The 24,410-nt window shown below is 51.5% G+C and overlaps 10 protein-coding genes across 10 annotated transcripts; 6 read left to right on the top strand and 4 right to left on the bottom strand.

Moving 5' to 3' along the window:
- Window positions 1-59: 59 nt before the first annotated feature.
- M436DRAFT_74654 (Emopamil-binding protein) lies at window positions 60-1,156 on the top strand (the record flags this gene model as incomplete). The annotated part of the gene is made up of 3 exons (XM_013569833.1): window positions 60-579; window positions 702-771; window positions 1,033-1,156. 3 exons carry the CDS (start codon window positions 60-62, stop codon window positions 1,154-1,156), a joined length of 714 nt encoding a protein of 237 aa, XP_013425287.1.
- An 882-nt stretch (window positions 1,157-2,038) lies between these two features.
- M436DRAFT_52155 (uncharacterized protein) lies at window positions 2,039-4,344 on the bottom strand (the record flags this gene model as incomplete). The annotated part of the gene is made up of 2 exons (XM_013569670.1): window positions 2,039-4,219; window positions 4,282-4,344. 2 exons carry the CDS (start codon window positions 4,342-4,344, stop codon window positions 2,039-2,041), a joined length of 2,244 nt encoding a protein of 747 aa, XP_013425124.1.
- Window positions 4,345-5,109: 765 nt separating this feature from the next.
- Window positions 5,110-6,869, top strand: M436DRAFT_52324 (FabD/lysophospholipase-like protein; the record flags this gene model as incomplete). Its single annotated transcript, XM_013569696.1, has 3 exons — window positions 5,110-5,655; window positions 5,708-5,971; window positions 6,027-6,869. The coding sequence occupies 3 exons, from the start codon at window positions 5,110-5,112 to the stop codon at window positions 6,867-6,869; spliced, it is 1,653 nt and encodes a 550-aa protein (XP_013425150.1).
- A 436-nt stretch (window positions 6,870-7,305) lies between these two features.
- M436DRAFT_52506 (uncharacterized protein) lies at window positions 7,306-9,769 on the bottom strand (the record flags this gene model as incomplete). Its single annotated transcript, XM_013569735.1, has 2 exons — window positions 7,306-7,926; window positions 7,982-9,769. The coding sequence occupies 2 exons, from the start codon at window positions 9,767-9,769 to the stop codon at window positions 7,306-7,308; spliced, it is 2,409 nt and encodes an 802-aa protein (XP_013425189.1).
- A 1,332-nt stretch (window positions 9,770-11,101) lies between these two features.
- On the top strand, window positions 11,102-12,006 carry M436DRAFT_52509 (isoamyl acetate-hydrolyzing esterase; the record flags this gene model as incomplete). Its single annotated transcript, XM_013569737.1, has 4 exons — window positions 11,102-11,192; window positions 11,239-11,278; window positions 11,333-11,411; window positions 11,464-12,006. 4 exons carry the CDS (start codon window positions 11,102-11,104, stop codon window positions 12,004-12,006), a joined length of 753 nt encoding a protein of 250 aa, XP_013425191.1.
- Window positions 12,007-12,352: 346 nt separating this feature from the next.
- On the top strand, window positions 12,353-13,979 carry M436DRAFT_51957 (DUF155-domain-containing protein; the record flags this gene model as incomplete). Its single annotated transcript, XM_013569637.1, has 3 exons — window positions 12,353-13,447; window positions 13,501-13,831; window positions 13,882-13,979. The coding sequence occupies 3 exons, from the start codon at window positions 12,353-12,355 to the stop codon at window positions 13,977-13,979; spliced, it is 1,524 nt and encodes a 507-aa protein (XP_013425091.1).
- A 477-nt stretch (window positions 13,980-14,456) lies between these two features.
- M436DRAFT_74648 (uncharacterized protein) lies at window positions 14,457-17,564 on the top strand (the record flags this gene model as incomplete). Its single annotated transcript, XM_013569832.1, has 3 exons — window positions 14,457-14,723; window positions 14,774-17,421; window positions 17,525-17,564. 3 exons carry the CDS (start codon window positions 14,457-14,459, stop codon window positions 17,562-17,564), a joined length of 2,955 nt encoding a protein of 984 aa, XP_013425286.1.
- A 400-nt stretch (window positions 17,565-17,964) lies between these two features.
- On the bottom strand, window positions 17,965-19,607 carry M436DRAFT_74647 (uncharacterized protein; the record flags this gene model as incomplete). Its single annotated transcript, XM_013569831.1, has 3 exons — window positions 17,965-18,445; window positions 18,537-19,005; window positions 19,064-19,607. 3 exons carry the CDS (start codon window positions 19,605-19,607, stop codon window positions 17,965-17,967), a joined length of 1,494 nt encoding a protein of 497 aa, XP_013425285.1.
- Window positions 19,608-20,099: 492 nt separating this feature from the next.
- Window positions 20,100-20,624, top strand: M436DRAFT_74646 (DNA-binding TFAR19-related protein; the record flags this gene model as incomplete). Its single annotated transcript, XM_013569830.1, has 3 exons — window positions 20,100-20,123; window positions 20,181-20,280; window positions 20,341-20,624. 3 exons carry the CDS (start codon window positions 20,100-20,102, stop codon window positions 20,622-20,624), a joined length of 408 nt encoding a protein of 135 aa, XP_013425284.1.
- Window positions 20,625-21,517: 893 nt separating this feature from the next.
- M436DRAFT_18347 (uncharacterized protein) lies at window positions 21,518-22,989 on the bottom strand (the record flags this gene model as incomplete). The annotated part of the gene is made up of 2 exons (XM_013569590.1): window positions 21,518-22,522; window positions 22,573-22,989. Coding segments are annotated over 2 exons (1,422 nt in total), but the record flags the coding sequence as incomplete, so codon positions are not given.
- Window positions 22,990-24,410: the final 1,421 nt, after the last annotated feature.

Below are 24,410 nucleotides of genomic sequence, written 5' to 3'. Positions count from 1 at the left end.
CTTCCTCCCTCCTTTTCAGCACTGCAATCGAGCAAGAGTTGTCACAAAACATTTCAGCCATGTCTTCATCCTCGGTCCCAACAGGACTGGTGATCGACCAAACGACTGTATTGTCGCTTTTATCAACACTTGCGATCCTCGCCGCAGCCTACATAACATCCCTCTACACTCTACCTACCGCCGCAAACTCCAAAACTCGCTTCCTCTTCATCTGGCACGCCTTTGATGCCCTCATTCATTTCATCCTTGAAGGCACATTTCTCTACAATTGCTTCTTCTCCTATGGTCCTACTCTTCTCACCGAACCTCTGCTTCCCGCTAACGTCCATTTTCTCGGTCGTGTGGGAAGAAACTATGGAGCTGCGTATGGCGGTAGCTGGCACAGTGCCCTCTGGCGTGAATATGCCAAGGCTGATAGAAGATGGGCGGGTACTGATCTCACGGTTGTGAGCTTGGAGTGCTTGACAGTGGGGGTGGGAGGTCCACTGGCTTGTTGGATCTGCTTGCAGTTGGTTCGAGAGAGGTGGGGGAGTGCGTGGTTTTGGATGTGTGTGCTCGCTACTGGCGAGCTCTACGGTGGTAAGTCCTGCTTCTTTCCATTGATTCGTCTTTTCTTTCTCCATGTCCATGGGAATCTGTGGTCTTGCGGCCAGGGTCGCTTCTCTGGACTTCGTCCACACAAGATGCTAATGATTGGACAGGGTTCATGACTTTTGTGCCCGAATGGCTCAGCGGCTCCCCTAACCTGGTCACTTCGAACTGGATGTACAAGTAAGTTTCTCCTATCTCCGAGCATGGTCATTGACAAGACCATCTTCCCGTTTCCATCCTGCTTGCCTCTATTGGGGATTGTCTTGTTACGAACTTTACACAACCTTACTCATACCACCCGCGGAAAGACGAGATTCCGAGGAGTGGCTGGTTGTGAGAGTTTGACCACAAGCATATCGCTATATGCACTATCGTCCCTCATGACCTCCACTCTACCCCGCTCACTCAATAGCCAAGGAAAAGAGGCTGACATTTGGACAGATGGGTATACCTTTTCTTCTTCAACACCCTCTGGGTCTGGATCCCCCTGTGGATCCTCTATCAAAGCTACATCGTCTTTACCTCTGCCCTGAACCCAGCGATTGCCAAGCAGAAGAAACGATAAGCAGCTCTTTTCGGGGATCGAGTCCGCCCAGAACCCCCCCAAAGAACAGGTTCAAATACTGCGAAAGCCGTTTATTCTATACCAGATCCAAGGAAGCCAAGTCCGAAACGACAATGCAGCGAAAGCCACAGCATGCATAGCTTAGCAAAACACAAAAGGTCTCAGATGATCTGACGATCCTGGGTTGTATAGAGTGGTGTCTCAAAACCGTTATGCCGGTCGTTCCAACTGCAAAAAAATAAAACGGGTTTGGGAACTATTGTATACCATTAAAAACGGGCGAACCTCAGAAGTCAGAACCGGGATCAAATTATATTTCCTTCTGGAAGGAGCAAGAACAAGTTTTCGACAAAACGGTGTTTGAGTTTCTGGCGTTTCTCACATGTGATTTTTTTTGGCATATGATAGATTCCACGTCGCTGTGTGAGATACTATGATCGTTGCAAAACGTGACGATGAAAGTGCATATGTATGGTCGTTGAAATCATAGGAAACAGATGAGAAAAAATGTGGTCATGTGTCTCGTGAAAAGCCATATCGTCCATCTCGCATATGCATAGCGTTGCATGCAATGCTTCGCCCACAACGATGCCTCATGCTTTCTCCACAACGACCAACTTGCAGCTTTTCTGCCTCGATAGATGCATGCATGCGACGACGGTTGATCTATCTCTGCTCTTCCAACGCAAACGGCAACACATCAAATTCCGGGGAAGCTGCATACTGCATCCAAGATGAGCTGCACCCCATGCTGCACCCCGTGCTCCTTGCTCTCTTCCCGTACCATGCACTGCCGTTTTGACATATGCATCTGCAGTGCACTGTACACAGCAACAAGCAGCAGTAGCAGTAAACCGCAACCGCAAGCTTGCGCATTGCAATTCAGATGACCCTAACGTAGTTACCAGGAAACAGTCCCTTTTCTCCGCAATAAACACCCCAAAACCAATCCCCGTTGATGTTTTCCACCTCTGTGATGATCGCATGGCGAGGAAAACTCAATTCATCTTTGACGCCGTCGCCGGGGAAATAAGACCATAGTGCTTGGACTGTCAGGCCTATACCTCCGGATGGTGGAAAGGCGTTTGCAGAGGAGACTTTCGATGACGATGAAGAAGCCGCAGAGGATGTTTTTGCAGTGCTGCCGTCGTTTTCTTTCCAGCGCCAGTGGTTTTGGTTTGTGGAGGTTGAGGAAGAGGTGAGAGGTGTGTCTTTGAGAGCCCAGCCGCCGATCATGTCATGTACGACTATACGGTGGGGACCGTGTTCGCGGTCTTCGTGGCCGATGACACTCATGCGGTGGGAACGGAGGCAGCGACGCCAGCCTTGAGGTCCGTTTTCTCGTGATATCTTGCCGGTGTTGACTATGGAGTGGTAGCACGAATTGCAGATGTCGTAGTTGCCTTTGTTGCAGGTGTTGCAGTGGAAGCGTGCGTACGAAGGTGGTATGGAGTAGTGGCAGATGTCGCAGTAAGATGTTAGGGTTATGGAGCTGTAAGAGGAGGAGTCTGGTACGTGTGGAAGCAGAGGCATAGATGTTGATGGGACGGCAAAGTGGAAGGCCGTATTGGTGGGTGTCAGTGGTGCTGGGTATAGGTCTGATGGCGAGTGTCGCTGGGAGGGATTTGGTGCCTGAGAGTCAGAGTGCGCTACAGAAGCCAGTGGATGGGTGCAGTGTTTGCCTTGTTGAACACAGACATTGCAGTAGCCCCAGGCTCCATCGTTGCATGTATTGCAGTGCCAGTAACAAGCATTCGCGAAAGCTTGACAGCCATCACAAAACAGACCTTGCTCCAGAAACGCAGTGTTCTTGTCATATCTTCTGGCTGATAAAACATGAGGTGGATCTTGGTCTGCGTGTTCAGCGTGAGGGCGGTACCGAGTCCATGCGGTACGACCAAACCCAAACCAATTGAGACAGCCTTTTCCTGTGAGATAGCATCCAAGACATAGATTGAAATTGCCTCCGGAGCACCTCTCGCAGTTATAATGAAGCGAGTGTTGTATATTAGGCTTCTCGCATCTCGAACAGTTGATTGAAGGAGCGGGCGCTTCCGTTACTGACTCTTGTCGAGGAGGAATAGGTAAAGCAGGCGAGCTGTGATTCGAGGGCCTTGGAACAGACACAGGCGCTAGATGACGATGTCGTTCAGATGTGGTGTCAATGCGATGAGAGCGGCTAGCTGAAGCAGCACGACGCCTAGTGGCGGAGGGCTGGGCTTCAATTGGAGTTGAGGCACGAGGGCTAAATGTGGTAGTAGTCGATGTAGTCCGGCGGTGGGCTGATGATGAAGGAGAGTGCCTGTGTGATGAGGTGTGAGGAGAATGATGATGAGCCGAAGGTCTTGGAGAGGGATGAGCAGCAGAGCGATCACGATTGTGATGACGATCACGGCGGTCTTGACGGCGACGAGAGCGATACGCTCGTGCAATGGAATCAGTGATAGCATCTTCCTGTTCCGGAGTCAGATTGTTGAGATCGACACCGTCCAGAAGGCCATGGTCAATGATATGACGCATAATCTCATCTTCCATATCACCCAGGTCCATGTCAGACTGGCTCAGGAGCGAGCGTATACTAGATTGATGCGAAAGAGCATCGACCTGGGCTGAGCGAGGCGAGTCATCACGATGGCGAGAGCGGTGTGCCTGCCTCTGGTGCTCAGCAGCAGTAGAGCGACTTCCGAGGCCCACGTCGTTAAGACTCAGCTCGCGCACCTGAGCCAGCATCTGTTGCTCTTCCTCGTCGTCTTCGTCTTCGGATACCTGACCTAGGTCTACTGGCGGTATGACGTTGTCTCCAGACTTGTATGTCTTGTCCATATCCAGCTTCTCTTGTGCCGTCTTGCCTTTGTCAGGGTGGGCCTGTAAAAACATGTCGAGCAGCGTGCTGAGGGTTGCATTCGGCCTGGTATCCCGTACGACAGCTCGACATGCTGGGCATGAATACACATGACCCTTGGATGAGGCCTGCCATGCAAACCATTCTTTCAAACAACTTCCGCAAAAGCTGTGCAAACAGTCGAGCAGCGTCAGAGGCCGGTAGAGGACGTCGGTGCAGATCTGTCACCAACCGTTAGCCTTTCTTCTGCCGCTCCTCCTCTCGATTGTTCCATGTCACTCACCGAACACGACAACTCCTTCTCCAGGTCCAAGTCGCGCCCTCCTTCACTCGCTCCGTCTGCCATTTGGATTGCACTTGCTTCCGTCTTAATCTTGTCCAACCTGCCGACGACGCTAGACGTGGGGCCGCATCTCTATTTATTCTACCGCCCCGCTGCCACCAACCTTGCTGATCACGCTGATGATTTTCCTGTTTCACCGCAAATTGACTCGAGACTCGTCTTGGACATCTAGACATCCTTCACTCTTGCTCTTCTTCAGTGCTTTTCAGCCATCTTTCTCATTCGGTTTCCGACCTGTTACTGATCTCTCCTTTGTCGGTTCGAGCATCGCATCTATTATGGTTCGGCGTATATCGTGTCGCCGGCAGCCGAGTACCCGTCCCACGCGACTCGTGTCTCAAACTTCTGTCCCTGCAAACTGACACTCAGGGTCGGCACTCTACTACAATTTCTCGACTATTCTCGACCGTGCCCGTCTTATTAATCTCGCGTGTGCTACCTCGTCGCTCCCACTGGTTATCGCCGACGACCCAGACTTTCGCACCGCTTTCTTACCGTGGGTTCAAGATGCTTCACATGCACGCCTCTCGGTCAGAGTACGTGCGTACCGTTGATCTAGATAGCCGAGCAGGCCTGTTCTCCCGTCCTTCTGGAAAACACTGCCGACATCTGCTCGCTTGCACACATTCCTCGTCTGTGCTCGATCTGCCCTCAAGGTAAATATATTGATCTCTCCGTTAGTATGAAAGGTAGGTGTTCGCTCTCGTCTCTCCTTTGCTCTCTCCGGTCTCTCTCTCTCTCTTTCTGTATCTTATCAAGTCCCTCGTTATGGCTCCTTACGCTGCTCTTCTTCAGCTCTCCCTGTTGGGTCTCGCTGGCCATGCCTCTGCCGCTGCCATTGACACCCGTTCTCTGACTCCCTATGCTCCTGTGTCGGCAAGCTGCCCAAGCACTCCCTTAGTCCGTACTGCGAACAGTGTTGGGACCGGTGAAGCTGCATACATTGCAGCTCGCAAGCCCAAGGCCGATGCTGCTCTCACTGCTTGGTTGCAGAAGACCGACTCTTCATTCGCTACTACTAACCTTCCTACCATTGGACTAAGCATCAGCGGTGGTGGCTACCGTGCTTTACTCTCTGGTGCTGGTCTTATTCAGGGTCTTGATGCCCGTGACTCTGACCTGTCTACCAGTGGCCTCTACCAGGCAATCACATACGAGACATCTCTTTCCGGAGGTGCATGGTTCTCGACTTCATGGACCGGTCTCAACTGGCCCACTGTTTCATACCTGAGGGACAACCTTTGGTCTGAATCTTTTGCCGACTCGCTTTTGGTACCTGCAAGACTCTTGTCTGCTGTCGCATATGCCGAGATTGTGAGTCCTATCCAGTTATCGACATGCATCCATCTTGCTAATACCATGCCAGGTCAAGGACATTGTAGACAAAGCCAAGGTTGGATTCTCGCCTACTCTCATCGATGTCTACGGCAGACTGCTCTCATACCAGCTTCTTAGCACGAACAACCAAGATCTCCTCACCGATGGAATGGTCAGCAAGACCCTCTCGAGTGTGGTCACTTCTTCCAACTTCACCAACCACGCCGTGCCCTTCCCGATCATCACCGCCAGAGGTGTCAACACCTTCGATGGAGAATGCATCCCTATGGAGAACGGAACCCAATATGAATTCGTAAGTTTCTCTCATCACTTTCTAACGTCGTCTCGACTGACTTTTCATCCAAAAGACTCCCTACGAGTTCGGCTCTTGGGACTCCGATGTCAACGCTTTCACCCAAACCGCCTACCTCGGATCCAAACTGACCAATGGCGCACCCACCGTGGCTGGCAAATGCATCAAGAACTACGACAACATAGGCTACGTCGCGGGAACCAGTTCCGCCCTCTTCAACAACTACTGCACCACCATCCCCGCAAAGAACAACACTCAGTCGCTGGTCCAGACTCTGCAAGCCATCATCCTCAACGCCCACAGCCCCGTCACCCGCGACACCTACGCACCCTACCCCAACCCCTTCTACCAATACCCCACCGCTACCCTCACAAACGCACAAAAGGAGATTTCACTGGTTGATGGCGGCGAAGGCAACTCAGCCATGCCCTTCTGGCCTCTGATCCAGCCCGAGCGCAATGTAGACGTCATCATTGCCGCCGACAATGGCGCAGACACTTCCGATGACTTCCCCTCTGGCACCGCCATCGTAGGAGCCTACCAACAAGCCCAAGCCCAAGGACTCACTCGCATGCCCTTCGTCCCTGACCTCGATACCTTCCTCGCTGCCGGCCTCAACAAACATGCTGTATTCTTCGGTTGCGATACCGTTGATACTGCTACTGTGATCTACCTTCCCAACAACAACTACACATATGCCTCCAACATTGACACTGTGATTATTGAGACTTCGGAGAGCCAGACTGCGGGCATCATTGCTAATGGCAATGCTATCGCGACTCAAGATGGCGACGAGCAATGGCCTGTTTGTCTCGGATGTGCGGTCATGAAGAAGACAGGGAGTGCGCTGCCGAGTGCTTGTGCTGCTTGTTTTGACAAGTATTGTTATTCGCAATAGACGAGAGTGTTGGTATGTAAGGAGTGGTTGATGTAGAATATGTAATGTTTATAGTAATGATTTTTTTTGATCCTTGTTAAATGTACACCTAGTGGCTCTAGTGTTTTGACTTCTCGCCAACCAAGATTTTGTAGAGCTGCAAACTCCCTTCTTCAAAGACTTGATTTGCATCCATCCTCTGTGTGTTGGAACCATATGTTTACCTCTCCAAAAGCATGGCACATCTGACTTGCTTTCACCCTCTTCCATGCTGAGTCGTACCACTGGCGTTCCTGCTGTGCATGATGTACAGAAAAAATCTTCCATTCGTGTGACTTCATATTGCTTGCTAAAACCCCATTATATGCTCATCCTCATGCTTCTCTCATCACAGGACTTCCCTCAATGCAACCTCATTCCTTCCATCCATCAAAAAGAAAAGCAGCAGAAAAAGGACTCAATGCTCCTCCCCTTTCCTCTCTGCATGTTCCAACTCCTTGACATATCTCACAAAAGCCTTCTTATGCACCAATCCCGCGAATTTACCCCCATCCAACACACACAGATACCGCAATCCCAATTTTGAAAACAACTCGTAGACTAATTCCAACGGAGATCGAATATCCAAAGCCATGGGTGATGGATCGACGCAGCTGGAAAAGTCAAACTCGTCATCTCCCAACATGCTGCCTCTGCGCGCACCAAACTCTGCAGAAGATGACAGCAGTGAGGTATCAAGGCCAGCGTCCCGCAAAGGACGACCCAGATAGCACATTGCAGCCTCCGAGTCATGGCCATCTTGCTGCAAGTGATCGAGGGCAAACTCTAGATCCGGACCTGGGATTATACCCATCAAAACTCCGTTGTCGAGGATTGGCAGCCCGCCGTCGAGTTCGCCGGCCATGTGCATGTATTCGAGTTTGGTGCGTAGTTGTGAGGAAGGTATGAAGGGGGATGCGGAGATGTCGATTAGGCGTTTGGGGTTCGGGGCGTGGGTTATATCGCCCAAGTCGCCGAGGAATGGTGGGTGGGATTTTGCGTCGAGGTAAGGGTAGGAGTTCATGTCTGTGAGGAGATCCTGGAGACAAGTTAGTGGGGGGAAACGGAAAGGAGGAAGAGGGGTGGGAACTTACGTAGATGGAGAGCGGTTCGAGGGCATCGGCTGTCCATTTCGATACCAGGACGCCGATCGAGAAGGGAAGGACGTGCTCTAGGGAGCCGGTGAGCTCGAAGAGGATGACGGCGAGCGTGACTGAAAGTCTTGTCACGCCGGTCATGGTGGCACCGGCTGCTACAAGGGCGTAGACGCCCGGTACTACGCATGATTCAGGGTTGCCGTTTGCAGGGCAATTGCCGAAGATCTCCAAGGATGGATATCTCAGGGTGATGAGTTGAACCGAGTGGCCGACAATGCGTCCAAGGAGACCGCCAACAACCATAGACGGAACGTAGATACCAGCAGGCAGCTTGACGCCAAAAGTCACCACCGTAAGTGCAGATTTGATCACAAATGCAATGCAAAGATATCCAATGATGTTGGGGATATTCTCCTCGGTGGGACAAAGTCCGTATCCAGATGAGCTGAAGGAGTTGCAAGGGCTAGCCAATTCAAACAACAGCTCTGATACTGGGATCCTGGTATATCTGTTCCAGAAGCTGACGAGTCCAGTGACCAGAGCAACCAAGAAGACCTCGAGGACCGGATACCGCTTGATGCTAGGGATGCGGCGGAAAGTATTTGCCCAAAGACGCGATGCTTTGATAAATAGAGCTCCCAGAGTACCGCCTAGAACGCCCAAAAGAATGAAGATGGCCATCTCGAAAAACTGCCAATCTGTCAAGTAGCGGACTTCGAACAGGACGATCTTGTTGGTGCCGTAGGGGTTGAGGAATTTAAGTGATAGTGCTGCAGCGATGCAGCAGAAAAAGGTTCGGAACAAAGTCTTTGGCGGGAAGTAATAACTAACTTCCTCCAGACTGAACAAAACACCTCCGATCGGGGAACCAAAGGCAACTGCAACACCACTTGCCGCGCTCGCACTGAGAATTTCACGTCTTTTTGCGTCATTGACATGATACTTCTCAAACATGCGACATGCAACATTGCCCACACAAGTTGCAATGTGCACGAACGGTCCCTCTTTACCGAGAGACAGGCCAGAAGCAACACTCAGGATCAAGCCTAGAGTCTTGAACATAAGAGTTCGCAGGCCGAGGTATCCTCTGATGATGAAACCGCTGAGAATGACCTTGACTTCGGCGACACCACTTCCAGCAGCTGGATAGTATACCATAGGAGGCTTCTGGGCAGCTTCGGCGAAGCGACGCGTAGGGCTGCCTGAACTGTCCTTTCTAGCTTCAGCCGTGGTTGGAGCATGTGCGGCAAGATTTTCATCGAGCGTGGACAGACTGACGGCCGAGCTGATGACCGTCTTCGTTTGCAAAGTGACCAAGCAAGCTGCCAGCGACAGAGCTATCACCCAAAAGACGAAAGCGGCATAGTCAAACCATCCATTCTCATCAGGGCCAGGTGTCAGAGGTATCGACCACCGAGACCATGCGTCGCAGGTACTGGCGCCTTCACAACAACTTCTCTTTCCGTAGTACCACGTGTGCGAGCAATAGCCCGTCTTCAAGTCGAAAATGACAGACTCGGATACATCGACGATGTATGCGATGCCGGCGGTCACGCATCCAATGACAGCGACCAGTATCCAACCTTGAGCAGAATCAAACAGGGCCTCTGCTCTGCCTCTGAAGCCTTTACGGCTGCGCAACTCTTTCAATCGAAAAGCATCGCTTATGCTGTCCTGTACCCAGTCGGTGCTCGTGTATTGATCGTACCATACGCGGTCGTCGTAGTAGATAGATTCGGATAGCTTCTGTTGGTCGTCGTCTTCGTCGTCGTGATCCTCTGCCATCTGGGTTAGTAAATTCGGTAGTGCTCAGAGCAGTACGCTTACCTTCTACTCGACTTGCTTCAGCGCCGAATGCCTTTGCAACTCTCGAAGAAAGAGTCCCTGAACGCCTTTCACCAATGGGGGCGCTGTTTCTTCTCTTGAAAGTCTTCTTTGGTGACTGCGGCGCTGAGGCTACGGCACGGTAAGATAGGCGGCCATCAGGGTTGTCGAGCAGGGAAGTATGCTCATCGAGAATCAAGCGTGAGGGCAGTCGACTTTTCAGATCCCAGTCGGAACCGAGACGGCGGCCATGTCTTCTCAAAGTGCTGCCTCTGCTACTCCTCGGGGTAGGCGGTGTGCTGTCCGGGTCGTAGGCGTCTGCGTCGTACGCATATGAGGATACAGGTTTCGGCATTAGGTGCATGTGCATGTATGTACGAGGAAGCACCACATCGCCCGAGGTGCACAGAAGATAACTTGTGGGCTACAGCTCGGAGATGAGAGAGGGCATCCAGTACCCCCTTGACCGCTGGCTAGTACTCCATACCTCGAGTCGCTACCTGACTATCATGCCCTCTGACGCGATGGAGCCGCTTGGCACATGATCACACACGATCGCTCTAGTGGATCCGGGCGCTCATGACATGAAAAAGACGTCTCAAGGGGCTGCTCTCCTGGCTTATCGTTCATGCTGCCAATCGTCGACAGGCGGTCATGGTACCTCTACGTTTCTTGGTGCATCCCGCTTCTAAAAAGAGTGCAGATGACCCTGCCGTTTAAGCTTCAGACCCTGCGCTTGCTGTGCCAAGGTCCTTCGGAGCGGTGTGAGTGGGCAGCAGGCTGAACAACACCTCCATAAATCGCTCTTCACGTCGTTTCTTCTACGCTACGCTTCTCCTGAATATGCCTGTCATCCCTATCCTCGGTACAAATGACATGCAGAGACGCTGTCCCTCGAGTCTGCTCCATCACGACATGAAACACTCGGTGCTAGGGAGTCGTAAAGACCGAGATACGTGATAAGCAATTCCTCCGTCGCTATCAAATATTTATCCGACGAGCCGCCAAATCCCGTTCGTATACATATTATCACCCTCAGTGATAACGTTACTAGAATTTGACCAACTCGATCTCGGAGATCTCGGTGGACAGCGGCTCATGCAAAATTGGCAACCCCGCCCACCCGGAGTCTTTGAATTCCAACAGTAATCGAGCGGTGCTGAAGGTGATAACATATGTACTCCACTGCCTCTCCACACCAAATGTCATAACATCGCGCTAGTGCTTTGTACCTCTCTTTGCTTGTTTCATCATTCGACACTTCACCACTTCTTCCCGCAGATCTACAGCACCATGGAACAATTCGTCCTATTCGGAGATTCCATCACACAGCAGTCTGCCAGCCAGGCTTTGGGCTTCGCTTGGACACCAGCACTGCAAGATGGTATGCGACCTGATTGTCATGTTGGTACTTAGCTAAACCAAAACAGCATACATTCGTCGTCTTGATGTGATCAACAGGGGCTTCAGGTAGGCGTGCTCGAATTATACAATCACGACATCAATCTCACATGTTGTCTTCAGTGGATACAACACCTCGCAGGCCTTGAGCGTCCTACCCCGTATTCTCCCAACTCCTGAGCAGGGTCGTATTCGTTTGATGGTCAGTCCGACTGATGATCTAGCATAGACAGTCTGCTCATTTATGCCTCTAGACCATCTTCCTCGGCGCCAATGATGCCCGGCTACCTAACACTCCAGGAGTCTCTCAGACTGTTGACCTCGAGCAGTACAAGAAGAACTTGACGGACATCATCAACCACCCTAAGCTGCAAGCACACAAGCCTCAACTCATCTTACTCACACCGCCTCCAACCGACGAGAGGAAGACACTCGCGCACGACAAGACGAACGGCATCAATGTCCAAAGACGCACTGCTGCAAACACGGCAAAATACGCCGAGGCAGTCCGCGAGCTTGGTCAGAAGTTCAATCTTCCTGTGCTCGATATTTGGGCAGCTTTTATGAAGCATGCTGGTTGGAAAGAGGGTGAAGCTTTGCCTGGTTCAAGCGACATTGAGCAGAACAAGACACTTGCAGATATGCTGCATGACGGTCTTCATCTGAATCCCGAAGGATACGAGATCATCTACAAGGAACTGATGAAAATGATTCAAGAGAAGCTGCCCGAGCATGCTCCTGACAATCTCCCATATGTGCTTCCCTCTTGGGATGATGCTGAGGCTTGGAGACAGTAGGGATGCCACGCAGAGGCATGTAGATATAGACGAGACTATAGCATAGAAAAAGCATATTTCTAAAGAAGCATTTGATTATCTCCAAATGATGAAGACGGTGAGAAGGTGCAGTGAATAAACAAATCTACAGAGCACGGACACTTGGTGACGTATTGAGAGTTTGGAAAAGATGGAAGTTGCGCCCAGCCTCGAGGGAACGGCTTTGGACCGTCCAAGACGATTGTGCCTTGGTTTGCTTGCAAGCTCTGTCACTTTCGACCATTCATAGTGGAAGAGACAGGCGTGCGTCGACATCCGACTAGATTGCCAACACTTCGGCGACGAACTCACACGCACAATCTTCATCATGGCGACACAATCCGAGTCGACTCCGCTCTTGCCTAACAAGCCCGCTCGTCCTGCTCGCAGCGTCACTTTCAATCCTACCATTGCGACGAGCAGTCCACCGACCCGAAGACCTATGTTTCCTTCGGCCTCTGCACATTCAACAGGCTCCGTCACAACGCTAAATACACCACCGAGAGATGGCACCCAGCCCATGCTCTCGGCTCTCAACAGCAAACTCCGCAGAAGAAATAGTCAGGGCGCTCCACTGTCGATAGGTCCCTCTGTTCCCGCTGCAAAGATCGGTCCTCAACGCACAACAAGAACTGCCCAAAAACTAAAACTCCTACCAAACCCGGAACATGGTGACGATGGTCCCGACGAAGAGAGTGGTCGCGACGTTTACTCGCAGTTTACCAGAATAAAGGATCCCACTGCTCGTCGTGATGCCGCAAGGTTAGGCAAGGACGATAGAGACAAGCTGCCTCGTGTCACAGCATACTGCACCGCCAGTTCATACCGCATGGAAGATCTGTTGCGCTTCCTCAAGGGTCGCAAACTTAAGAAGGCTGCACCAAAGCAATTCGACGAATGCATCTACACCCCGTATCAATACAACGCCAAGTCAGAACCGCAAATCGAAGACGCAAAGGTCGTACATTCTACTGCCCAACGTAGATTTTCCGACAGTGCTATTGAGGTCGAAAGTAATGCTGAAAGAAGACGGGAAGATTTGCTGGATCTGCAGGATGAGAGAGGAGAGTCGGCGATACTGGACAATCACGAGGCATCGACGTCAAGTGAAGCTCTCCACATGCCGCACAACGAAGGTCCCGACTTCGACACGACGGTCCACGTTCCCGAAGTCTTCTGCTTCGAGTACGGTGTTGTCGTGATATGGGGCATGTCTGTCCAACACGAGCAGAAATTCTTGAAGGAGCTGGCCAAGTTCGAGACCGAGAAGCTTTCAAAGGACGACATACAACAAGAAAACTTCAACTTTTACTATACCAAGGAGTACCAAGCTCGAATCTACAACGACTTTATCAGTTTGAGAGAGAAGAAGAACTACATGACCAAGCTGGCCATCAGTCATGCTTTGGCACAAAGCACAAAGGTTTGTACATTGATCGATAGTAAGCAGACAAGAGAAGCTAATTCGCGTGCCAGACATCGTTGTATGAGGACTTGGTAGACAACACGATCGATGTCAACAAAGAGATTCCAGCACAAATCGCGCTGACAGGTAAAGTCAATCTGTCACGCAAGGAGATCAACATGCAGATTGGAGAGCTATTCATCTTACGAATAAACATCCATCTTCAAGGATCAGTACTGGATGCGCCGGAACTCATGTGGGCAGAACCACAGCTTGATCCGGTTTACCAGGCTGTGAGAAGTTACTTGGAGATGGACCAGAGAGTAAGTCTCTTGACGGAACGACTAGACGTGATTGCGGATTTGTTGGCAGTGTTGAAGGATCAACTGACACACTCGCATGGTAAGTGTCGAACAAAGAAGGAGTGTCGGAAGCAGGCTAACATATGGCAGGTGAATACTTGGAGTGGATTGTGATTGTGCTGATCGCAGCCGAGATCATGGTTGCGGTCATCAACATTGTGGTGGATTTGTACGCAGGCGTGGATTGAGGTGGTAATGGCAGCAGAGTCGGGGTTAGAGCGGGTAGAAGTACAATGCCTCGTTGCAGGACAATATAGGCGTGGGCATGGATGAAGAGTCAGGAGGAGGAGGGGTATGCATTTGGTCGTAAACGTGCTCGTATCGGACTTGTCCGGAATTTTGAACCGATCAATCGAATGTTCTTCTGTGGCAGACTCGAAAGGGGTTGGTGATGGTTGAAGATATCAGGGGCAGTTGTATTGCGCAAATGCAAAAACGGCTGGTTCAAGTACTATGGTGATGTTGTTGGTGCATTGGTAAATAAGCGCGGTCAGGAGAAGGTGGATTTGACGTTCAAGTCCAGACCCCACAGCAACACGCAAGCAAGCAAGCGGACAGCCTCGGTGTCTTCTTGTGGTATACTCGAATCGATCTCGGATCATTGCAGTCGTGCGACACTCGCTTGTTACCACCCGGAATAATACTATGCTCAGTGACTGGACTCGATGAGTTGGAACTTGCTCGAGCGCTTCATCGAGTCGGAACACTTCAACCGGGACCCGTCGTTGACTGTGGCCTATCTGGCTCGATATGCCGACCATGTGGGAATCCAATACGTCCTCTGCTCCAAGCTGCGCCGGTTCAGCTATGAAGACATCGAGTTCTTCCTGCCGCAGCTATGCCACCTGGTCATGTCGCTGGACAACGAAAGCATGGCCCTCGAGGACTTTATCCTAGACCTGTGCGAGGAGTCGGTCAATGGCGCTCTTCTGGTACGATGCGCCTCCCTGACGCGACCCATCCATGCTTATACCATGTGCAGACTTTCTGGCTCTTGCAAACATACCTCCGCGACCTCGCCCAAACCCCCACCTCCAACGCCTTCAAGACGTGCCGCCGCATCTACAATCGAGTCCAACGCATCGTCTTTGGTTCATCTGAGCCCGTCCGCCGCGACAAGATCACCGAGAATGTCCTGCCCGTCACGCTGCTGTCTAGTCTTGTGCTCGGCGCCATAGCTGCGCCCTTCCTTCCTCGTCATGCTGGTCCGCTGGCTATTGCACAGGCTCGGAGGCCGCGTCCTGTAGAAGACACCATATCCGACAACATACAACCCCAGCGCATATCCAGGAGTCATACCGTCTCAGGTACCCCTGGTCGCTCAAGAAGACCTCGTCCTCCGCCGCAAACGACCAAAGAGGCTTCGACTCCCCCGGGAACCTCGACACCGAAAAGAGCGTCCCGACCCATGTCAATGCTGGTCAACGACTCTCCGACGCTCAGGAAAGAGTCATCCGGCAGTCGTGCCATGGCAGAGGCATTGCGCGCAACACAGAACAACCAAGCCTTTGCAAGCACATCGTCCCTCCCAGAGCTTCCCTCACAGCCTGCTCCCGAACCGCCGCGTCTCTCTCGCCAGCATACAGAACACTCTGTCCGCCGTCACTCCGCCAGCACCAAGAACATCAACATCTCCAACATGTCACGCTCGCAAAAAGTCCGCATGCTTCGCTCAAACTATTTCCGTAGTCAGACGCAATTCCTGAGCGCTCTCGAGGACATTTCCAACCGCTTGGTTGCTGTGCCGAAGCCTGCTAGACTGAGTGCCCTTCGTGCCGAACTTGCGTTGATTGCTCAAGATTTGCCTGCTGAGGTCGACGTACCTCTGCTCTGTCCTGCGACCCTTCCAGATGGCAGTGCAAGCCGTAGTCAACATCATCGTATCGTCAGACTTAACCCTGCCGAGGCCACCAGTTTGAACAGTGCCGAGAGGGTGCCCTACCTTCTGATGGTTGAAGTCTTGCGCGAGGATTTCGACTTCGATCCAGAGTCCGACCAAAATACCCAGCTTCTTACCAAGTTGGTACTCGAGAAGGGGAAACCAAAACGTCGCCTTTTCGACATTACAGATGCATCGCGAGAATCCGCTCGCTATGAGACTGAGACCACGGTCGAAGCCGACAGTGTCCTCGAACCTGCCCTTGGCGATCTGGGTAGTCCGGCTTTACTGCAAGAAGTTGATGGACGAACAACTCCTCGCAACATTTCCAGATCGCATACTCCTTCTAATACCGCCATGTTGAGAGAGCTTCCTCGATTGTCCAGCGGTGTGAGCACCCTGTCATCGATAAGCCTCACCACTCCTCGAACGTCTGATCTGCCATTGAGCAGATCTGTCAGTCCCTCTCCTTTTGCTTCAGCGGCTGGCCGCTCGCAAGCTCCAGACCAACCTGACTTTTCCGCTCTGGCAACACACATGCGAGCTGCTTCGTCCATGCTCTCACAGCTCGACCTGAGCAGCTCAAAACGGCCGAAAGCTGAAGTCGCCGCCATCAAGGCTAGGATCATTGCCAGCATGCAAAGTCTCGAAGAGCAAAGTTTCTACACGGACGATACCACGCACCCTACCAATTTCGACGCCATCATGGCCAATGCGAACAACATTGGCTCACACGCCGAGCCAGCCGACATCGAAGACCCTGCCTTGGAAGCCGCAGAAGCAGACCCAAATCTGAGCTCGAACGCCGGTGCGGCACGCATGGAAAATGACATCAAAACAGGCGGTGTCCAGCGCAAAGGCGACCGCGACGACCCCTCAGCCGCAACCTTTGGTGAAGCCTGGGAAATGAAAAAGGAGCGCATTCGCCGCTCTTCTCCTTACGGCTGGATGAAGAACTGGGACTTGATTTCCATGATTGTCAAAACCGGAGCTGATTTGCGTCAAGAGGCTTTTGCTTGCCAACTCATCGCCGTGTGCTCGAAGATTTGGACCGAAGCTTCTTGCGATGTGTGGGTCAAGAACATGCGCATACTGGTTACCGGCGAGTCGTCAGGTTTGATCGAAACAATCACCAACGGCGTTTCTTTGCACTCGCTCAAACGCTCCCTGACACTCTCCTCCATTGCCTCTGGCAGCAACCCGCGAAAACGCATGGCTACACTACACGACCATTTCGTCACTACATTCGGCAAACCCTCTTCTGCCTCTTACATCTCAGCCGTCGACAACTTTGCAAAAAGTCTAGCTGCGTATTCGGTAATCTCGTACATTTTGCAACTCAAAGACCGGCACAACGGCAACATCCTCATCGACAATGTGGGTCACATCGTACACATAGACTTTGGCTTCATGCTCTCCAACACACCGGGCAGCATGGGCTTCGAAGCGGCCCCCTTCAAGCTCACGCAAGAATACATTGATGTGCTGGGGGGCCTCGAGTCCGCCGCCTTCAACAACTTCAAATCGCACATGAAAGAGGCGTTTCAAGCTTTGCGGCGAGAAGCGGAGAGGATTGTTATGCTTGTTGAACTCATGGGCAGGGAGTCACGCATGCCGTGTTATTCTGGCGGCGTGGTCAATGTTGTCGCGGCGTTGAGAGCTAGGTTTGTACTCGAGAAGAGTGAAAAGGAAGCAGGGGTTTGGGTGGAGGAGTTGGTTGCAAAGAGTGCGGGGAGTTATTATACTAGGCTGTGAGTTTTTTTTGCTTCTCCCTCTCTGTCTCTTTCCCTCTTCAGGGGTGGGAGGAGTTCTTATCCTGACATCTGACAAACATGCTGACTTTGAGAAAAACAGTTACGACACTTTCCAATATCGCACCCAGGGGATCTACTAGAAGCATACAAAACAAGGCAAAAGAAAATATGACTGCACGAATTTTTGCAAAACTCTTTTCGTCCTCCTTGTTTGACTGTTTGAAGAATCTCGCATCGGAGCATCATGTGTTTTCACTTCTTCTTTTGCGAATCATATGGAGCTTGCAGTAAGCAGCAGGAGCAGGAGCGATACGCACGAAGGATATTATTTCTGAAAAAAGAGAACATACATACATTGCCATCCTTGAAAAAGGGTCTTTGTAGAAACTGAGCTTGACACAGGGCACTGGAATACACCAGAATGAGTTTTGGGTGCATTGCAAGAATGACTTTTCATTCAAGGTTACTTTTTTATTTTTCTCAGTCCATTATCTAATGCAGGGATAAAAGCCCAAGCTGATATCACTTTTTCCTCTCTTTCTACGCAAACCCTTGCTCCTTCTGCCACTTGTCCTCCCAACCCGGGAACCACGGATGCTGCTGCAGTGTCTGGACCTCCCACTTCTCGTCCACAAGACCCTTTTCCTCCTGCATCCTCTCCATCTCCTCCAATGCAGGAATCACCACATGCTCTACATATCTCATACCTTTACATTCCATCGCCTCCCTTTTTCCTTCCTTGAGTAACTTTGAAAGTAAACCGGGTATGTAAGGTTCAGAGCCAAGGCTGGGGATAGGGGTGAACAGACATTTAGAGTTGAATGCCACGGCGCCGGAGAGAGGCAGACGACGCAGTGTTTGCCAGTCTACGCGAAGGTTTGTGCGGGAGAGAGGTAAAGAGGGGTCTTCTTGTGGTAAGTGAACGCCGTTGTCATCTTCAGTCTCAAACAGTGGTTCGTCGACCGAAATGCCCCAAGAGCCGCGTTGGATAGGTGTATCAGTGGCGAGGGTAGCGAAGAATCTGCTACAGATTGATCAAAATCATCAAAACGTTAGCTGTTGTGTGTCGGAGGGGCAATAGAAACAAAAAGGAGAGAGAAGAAAAAACTTACCTGTCCGTTGAACATTCCACATTTTCCTTGTAATCAGGAATACCCTCATGGATTTCTTTTAGTCCTAGTCCCATTTTCGTACCCAAACTCCAGCCTGGAGAACTGCAGATTACACCTGCTCTGAAGCTGTAGTATCCGGTTTCTGGATTGCGCAGCATGATTGCAAAGTCCTCTGGTACATTATCCAGCAACACTTCCAAGGGATCCTTTTCTCGAAGGTCGGTGGTAGTGTTGAGGATATTGTTGCGGAAAGTCAGGTTGCGGGCGTCGATGGAGAAGAGGGTAGGGTGTCTAGCACTAAGGAATTGGAGAGCCATTTCCATGAGTTCTTTGCATGCAATTTCGGAGCCAGGGAGGGACTGGATGATGGCGGTGCCGTGTTTTGCGTATAGATCTTGGCGTTGCTTGATGCGGGAGATGTAGGTCTTGTCGAGTTCGAGCCACCAGTCTGCTTCTAGTTTCTTGTGTGCTTTTCGAAAAAGTGTGAGTGTCGAGTTACGGTCGTTAGGAGATGGAACTCTACTTACACATTGTCTGGTGGTTTGACCTTCGGAAAGGTCTGTATGGTCTGGACATGGCAGTCTTGATATCGAAGTCGGTGTAGGGCGCAGGCAGAGGGACGCCGCTCAAAGTAGCATAATCGGGAAAGTTACCTAGAGCCTTGATTTCCTCGACGGTGAAGCCGGTGGGCGTAAAGCGTTTCTTGTATTGCGGAGCCAAGACATTACGGTCGTCCGGAAGGCTTTTGTCGATGTTGTGAGGTAGTTCACTCAAGCCTCTGCCAGACTTTCCTCCTACGCTGAAGCGTTTGTCGGTGAGCTCTGCTAGTGCGAGACGTCTGCTAGGAGGGAGGGTGTCTTTGTACTCTTGGCCGGCGGGTAGAGTGGACTTCTCGGGTAGCTCATGTTTCGTTAGAGATGAGGATCGTTGGGGTGCCCACGGTAGTCTGTGTTGTCTATCAAGACCGAATCTGCCCAATAGCAAGGCCCTTTGCTTGTGATTTAGAGCGTAGTACGAGACGGTGACTGCAGCAAATGCTAGGCCGAGTATGTAAAGATAGAGACTAGCCATATTGCTGGCTGGCAAGCGAGGAAGGAAAGTAGTATGGAACAGGATATACGAGGATGGAAGATACGAGGCAGTCACGACAGCAATCTCAACGACTCAGGAATGCACTCAGACGGACGACGGTGCTGAGGGTGTAGAGTTATCTTTATATGTGATATGATAAGAAAGGGCAAAGAGAGATGGGTTCCGAGTACGGAGCAAGCAGGAGCTTCTTCATGGTACCGACTTAGCTTGGCTGGTTTAGGGCCATGTGCGAGACGACAGGCAATCACGATGACAGGACCGCAGCAGCGATGCGACAAGTCGCACGATAAGTGGCAGATATCAAGGTCGGATTGCATACCTGAAAATGGACAAGCAGGACGCGCAGCTTGGCATGACAGTTTGGCGGGGTATCGCGGCGGCAGCGGCAGCGAGGGGTGCGTTTCATTCAACTAGAAAGCTCCAGGGACTTTTCGTCTCGACAAAGATAAGAAAAACACGGTCGTCCGAACCATGGGTGACGCAGATCTCGAACAGGTAAGTAGACACGACTGAGGGGTTGCTCGGGGCTTGTTTCTGACGTGGCATGGGCAGATTAGGCGTGCGCGCCTGCAAGAGATGCAGCAGCAGCAGGGCCAGTCAGGCGGTCAAGGAGGTCAACAAGGCGAGCAAGAGCAGAAGCAGCAGCGTGAAGGTAACCATCCGCTCTAGATTCCTGTTGTTAGGGTTCCTGCGACTGACACAAGCGTCATAGCCGAAGCACGCGCAAGCATCCTGTCGCAAATCCTCGAGCCCGATGCAGCAGATCGTCTAGGTCGTATTCGTCTCGTCAAGCAGTCGCGTGCCGAGGATGTCGAGAACAGACTCATCATGCTGGCACGCAGTGGTCAACTCAGACAGAAGATCTCAGAGGCTCAACTCAAGGACATTCTCGGCGCCATGTCCGAGCAGCAAGAGAAGAAGGAGACTGTCAAGGTTTCGAGGAGAAAGGGAGGCTGGGACGATGATGACCTGGAGGATCTCTTGAACGATGACTGAGATGCTATGCATACCCACCGATCTTTCCTCAGCAAACGAGCCTATCTCCCAGCCTTCGGTCACTGAGCTGCCAAAGCCACCCCGAACACGCGACCACGAACTCCACTGTCAAACACAAAGACCTCAAAAGGGGAGAGCAAATTAGAACAATCGAACAGCGCTTCGAAAACACCATCGACCCAAGCAATCGAGAATCAAGTACAAAGAGCGGTCCATAAGGACATGGGATTGCTTTTTACATATTTATATACTGTATCGTCGTCCTTGTCCTATGCAAGGGCTATGTATGTCCCCATGGGTACACAGTAGGGGCTGGGTCAAGGCTAATCGAAAGATCCGGGCATCTCTGGCTGCAGCGATTCATCAACTGCTGCCTCACTCTCCTTCCCATCTTCACTATTCGTTGCCGAGGCAAACTCCCTCTCCTCCAGCTCTGCTGGACGAGCCTGATCTTCCTTCTGCCTATCTGCAGTGGACAGCGGCATAGCAATCGCCAGTCCAGTGCTGTCATTCGGTCCATCCTCTTGGTCTAGTCGTGACGTTTGCGTATCTACGGGATCCAGGCTGCTGACTGCGTTCTCGTGACTAGCCGGACCTGTTGGCGTATTGATCGTGTTGTCCACATCAGTCTGTGCATCTGCAAAGTCTCTCGTGTCTGAGCTCTCCGACGTCTGCAGAGAGGTCGTGCTGCCATCGCTGATGTTTACGGTCGATCTGCTGTTGTTCCGGCTCGGGGGTCGAGGTTCGTTCAGTTTCGGCACTTCCAACGCTTTGGAGTGGACGCTTTCGACCGAATCTCTCGAGAATCTCGGAATACTCGATTCTGTGCTGTTCCTGCGCAACGATCTTGCGTCTGCTCGACGCTGAGTTCCTGTTGGGCTAGGTTCTCTTCCAATCGCTGGAACCACACCACCTCCAAGTCTGGACCAGAACATCTTCTCTCTCAAGCGTACGCTCTCCTCCCAGGCGGTTTTGATGTCTTCTTCTGTAGATGCCCTCCAAAGTCCATCGCGAACCATTCTGAGGAAGCCCAGGAAATCGCCCGTGGCTCGCACACGGCCCAAACAGAACTCACACAAGGGGTATCGCTGGGCGTTCTCGTCCTCACTGGTACGGAATCGATGGCGGCGAGCATGAGCCTCTGTTCGGCGAGACTCTCCGCAAAGCGCGCATGCATAGGCGTTCCTATAGAAGCGCGATTGCGGTATAAAAGGCTCTACAATCAGGGTACCACCAGTTACAGCTCCAATTACCGTGCGTCGGGCCAGCCAGGAGAGGCCAGGGGCAAGGTCCAGACGTAATGTGGGTTCTACATCCTCAACGAGACATCTCTTGTAGAACTTGCTATCCTTGAGTGGAGGTACCGACGACTGGAATGACGTCTCGCGTGGTGATGCAGCAGCGCCAGAGCTAAAAGAACCTGGAATGTTTGGCGAGGACGAAGAGGCAGAAGCGACGAACATGCTTGAGCTGATGCCTGATGAATTGCGCGAGTGGTTAGGGGCAGCCGCTCTAGCGGATTTGAGAAGATCTGCAAAGTCACCATATGCAACAACATCGTTACGCATAATGGGAACAATGAGATGTGAGAAGCGAAGAGGCTGATCCGGAGGAACGTCGCTAAATGGTGTAGCGTTGGGAGAGAAGGGTAGCGAGTCAAACATGGTGCTCATCTTGTTCGAGTCGACACCTGGCGTCGATGGGGCCGTCGAAGAACGAGGTATTGTATCTGTTTCATCGCGGTCTCGGTCCTCAGTCAACTTTTCCATGACACTCTTCAGATCTTGTAACTGTTCCTGCTGCGAGGCCAGAAGCAATTCGGTGTCATTCAGCTGTGCCCTTAGTTGCGCGTTCTTGCGTTCGACAGCTTCCGTGTCTTTGCGAGCTGCGGCGACCATCTGATGCGAGTCAGCAAGTGAAATGTGCATACTAGAACTTTTTTACCCACAGTATTGGCTTCTTCGAACAAAGCACTGGTAAGAGTCTCAAGTTCGACCTCCATCTCTTTCCTGCCCTTTTCGGCGATATCTCTTTGCTTTTGCGATTCCGTCAACTCTTGTCTGAGCGTGTCCACCTCAGCTTTGTTGACAAGAGCACCACTTGAGATCATGAACTTGTGCTGTTGTGTCTCTTGTTCCAGCTGTGCTATGCGCTGTCTAGCAGCTTCAAGCTCATGGCGTGAGTGTTGCAACGAATCATCCAGGTTTGTTTGGTAGTTGATGGCGTTGATGAGTTTCGTACTGAGCATAGCAACCTCAATGCTTAGATCGGGATGCGGGTCCTGCGAGTCTTCTGCCGGGCTGGTACGCTGTGGGTTGGGACTGGGTGTTCGTGGATCGGGAATGGTGTTCAGGTAGTCGGAGTCGTTGTCAAAGTTGGAGCGACCGCGAGGAGGTGTGGAGAAGGTCTTCATGGTAGCAAGGTGTGAAGCGGATTTGGCCTTGATCAGAGTGGGAGAGTCTGATCTAGTTGGATTGGGAGACGGTGTTACAGAGCGTCCGTGACTCGAAGTTGGCGTGGCCAGCCCGCCAGCCACGAGGAAGCCGTATCTAAAAGTCGAAATGTCAGTCCTGAGTCACAGCGACCAAAGGTCTGTCACTTACTCGGCCATACTGCCGGTGTTGGTGTCGGAGTGCTTGTGTGGAAGCGTGTGGAGTACGGATTACAACAATGGTAGTAGATGCGACAAAGGAGATGCCATGCATGCAGTGCGTTACTCCTAGTCCATGGATAAGAAAGCTAAGGATGATGTTTATGCGAGATTGACCAGCTTGTACATGTTGGAAGTCGCGGCTCAAGAAGCGAAGAAGGAGCGCATGCCAGATGCAATTGCATTCTGGATATCACACATGACGATGACCGCGGTCGCCAGTTCCCAGATCGGCCACCAAGCCCACTTTGCTGCATTGACCCGCCATGTCAACGGTCCGGACCTTCGTCTCCATCCCATCCTCCTACCACTCGTGTTCAATCTTTGGATACGCGGACAGTCCCAGTCTCGGAAAGAGAGTCATTCTACTTCCTGGAAAAGTCACAACAAATCAGTAGTTGAATGTTCAGTTCTGGAAACATATTCATGTTCAATGTGCATTTCGAGCAAAGCGGATAGGCACTCCAGATATTTGGTCGGTTGCTACGGCATGTCTAGCAATCAATCTTGATCATCATCTCGGAAATGATATTTTACTGCTCGAGCTCGGTCGATACAATCAGACCACTTGCAAACCCTTTCGTCGGTGCAGCACCAGAGTTACGACCCGGTGAGAGACTGCAGTAGACCAGTACGGTAAGCGAGTCAGGGTCTTCCCACCGGCACGTCTGTACACAACTCAGAGATGCGCAAGATTGGATGCCTCCGTGTTGGATCTTGACGATGACAGGCACAAGTACAGGAGAGACAGCATAGCCACGGCGGTGTCATCTCAGCAACAGCGCTGGCCGTAGAAGACATGTTAACAACCTTTAGGCTGTCATGCCTTATAACAAAGAACATCACGAATGCAGGTATGGGACAAAACTATCTAGCTGGAAAACTTTGGGTTTAGAAGAACCGGCTAGCGAAAAAGTCGTCCATTTCGTTCTACGCGCTTTAAAAATGGTCAATATGCGGTTGAGAATCGAGGCAATTGATGATAAGAAACGCGTAAGGAAAGGAAGAAGAGAGACGAGAGAGGGCAGCTTTTTAAGCAAAACGAGCGGCAGACAGGTCCGTGCAGCCTGCCAACGCCAAGCACAAGTCTCGAAAAGTTGCAGCAGCGACGGCGCATTCGAGATAGAGTCTCTTGA

The sequence above is a fragment of the Aureobasidium namibiae genome, assembly GCF_000721765.1.
Source record: "Aureobasidium namibiae CBS 147.97 unplaced genomic scaffold scaffold_14, whole genome shotgun sequence".
In the NCBI taxonomy this organism is placed as follows: Eukaryota; Fungi; Ascomycota; class Dothideomycetes; order Dothideales; family Saccotheciaceae; genus Aureobasidium; species Aureobasidium namibiae.
The sequence above is the reverse complement of the archived record's forward strand: the minus strand, read 5'-3'. Positions and strand labels throughout refer to the sequence as shown.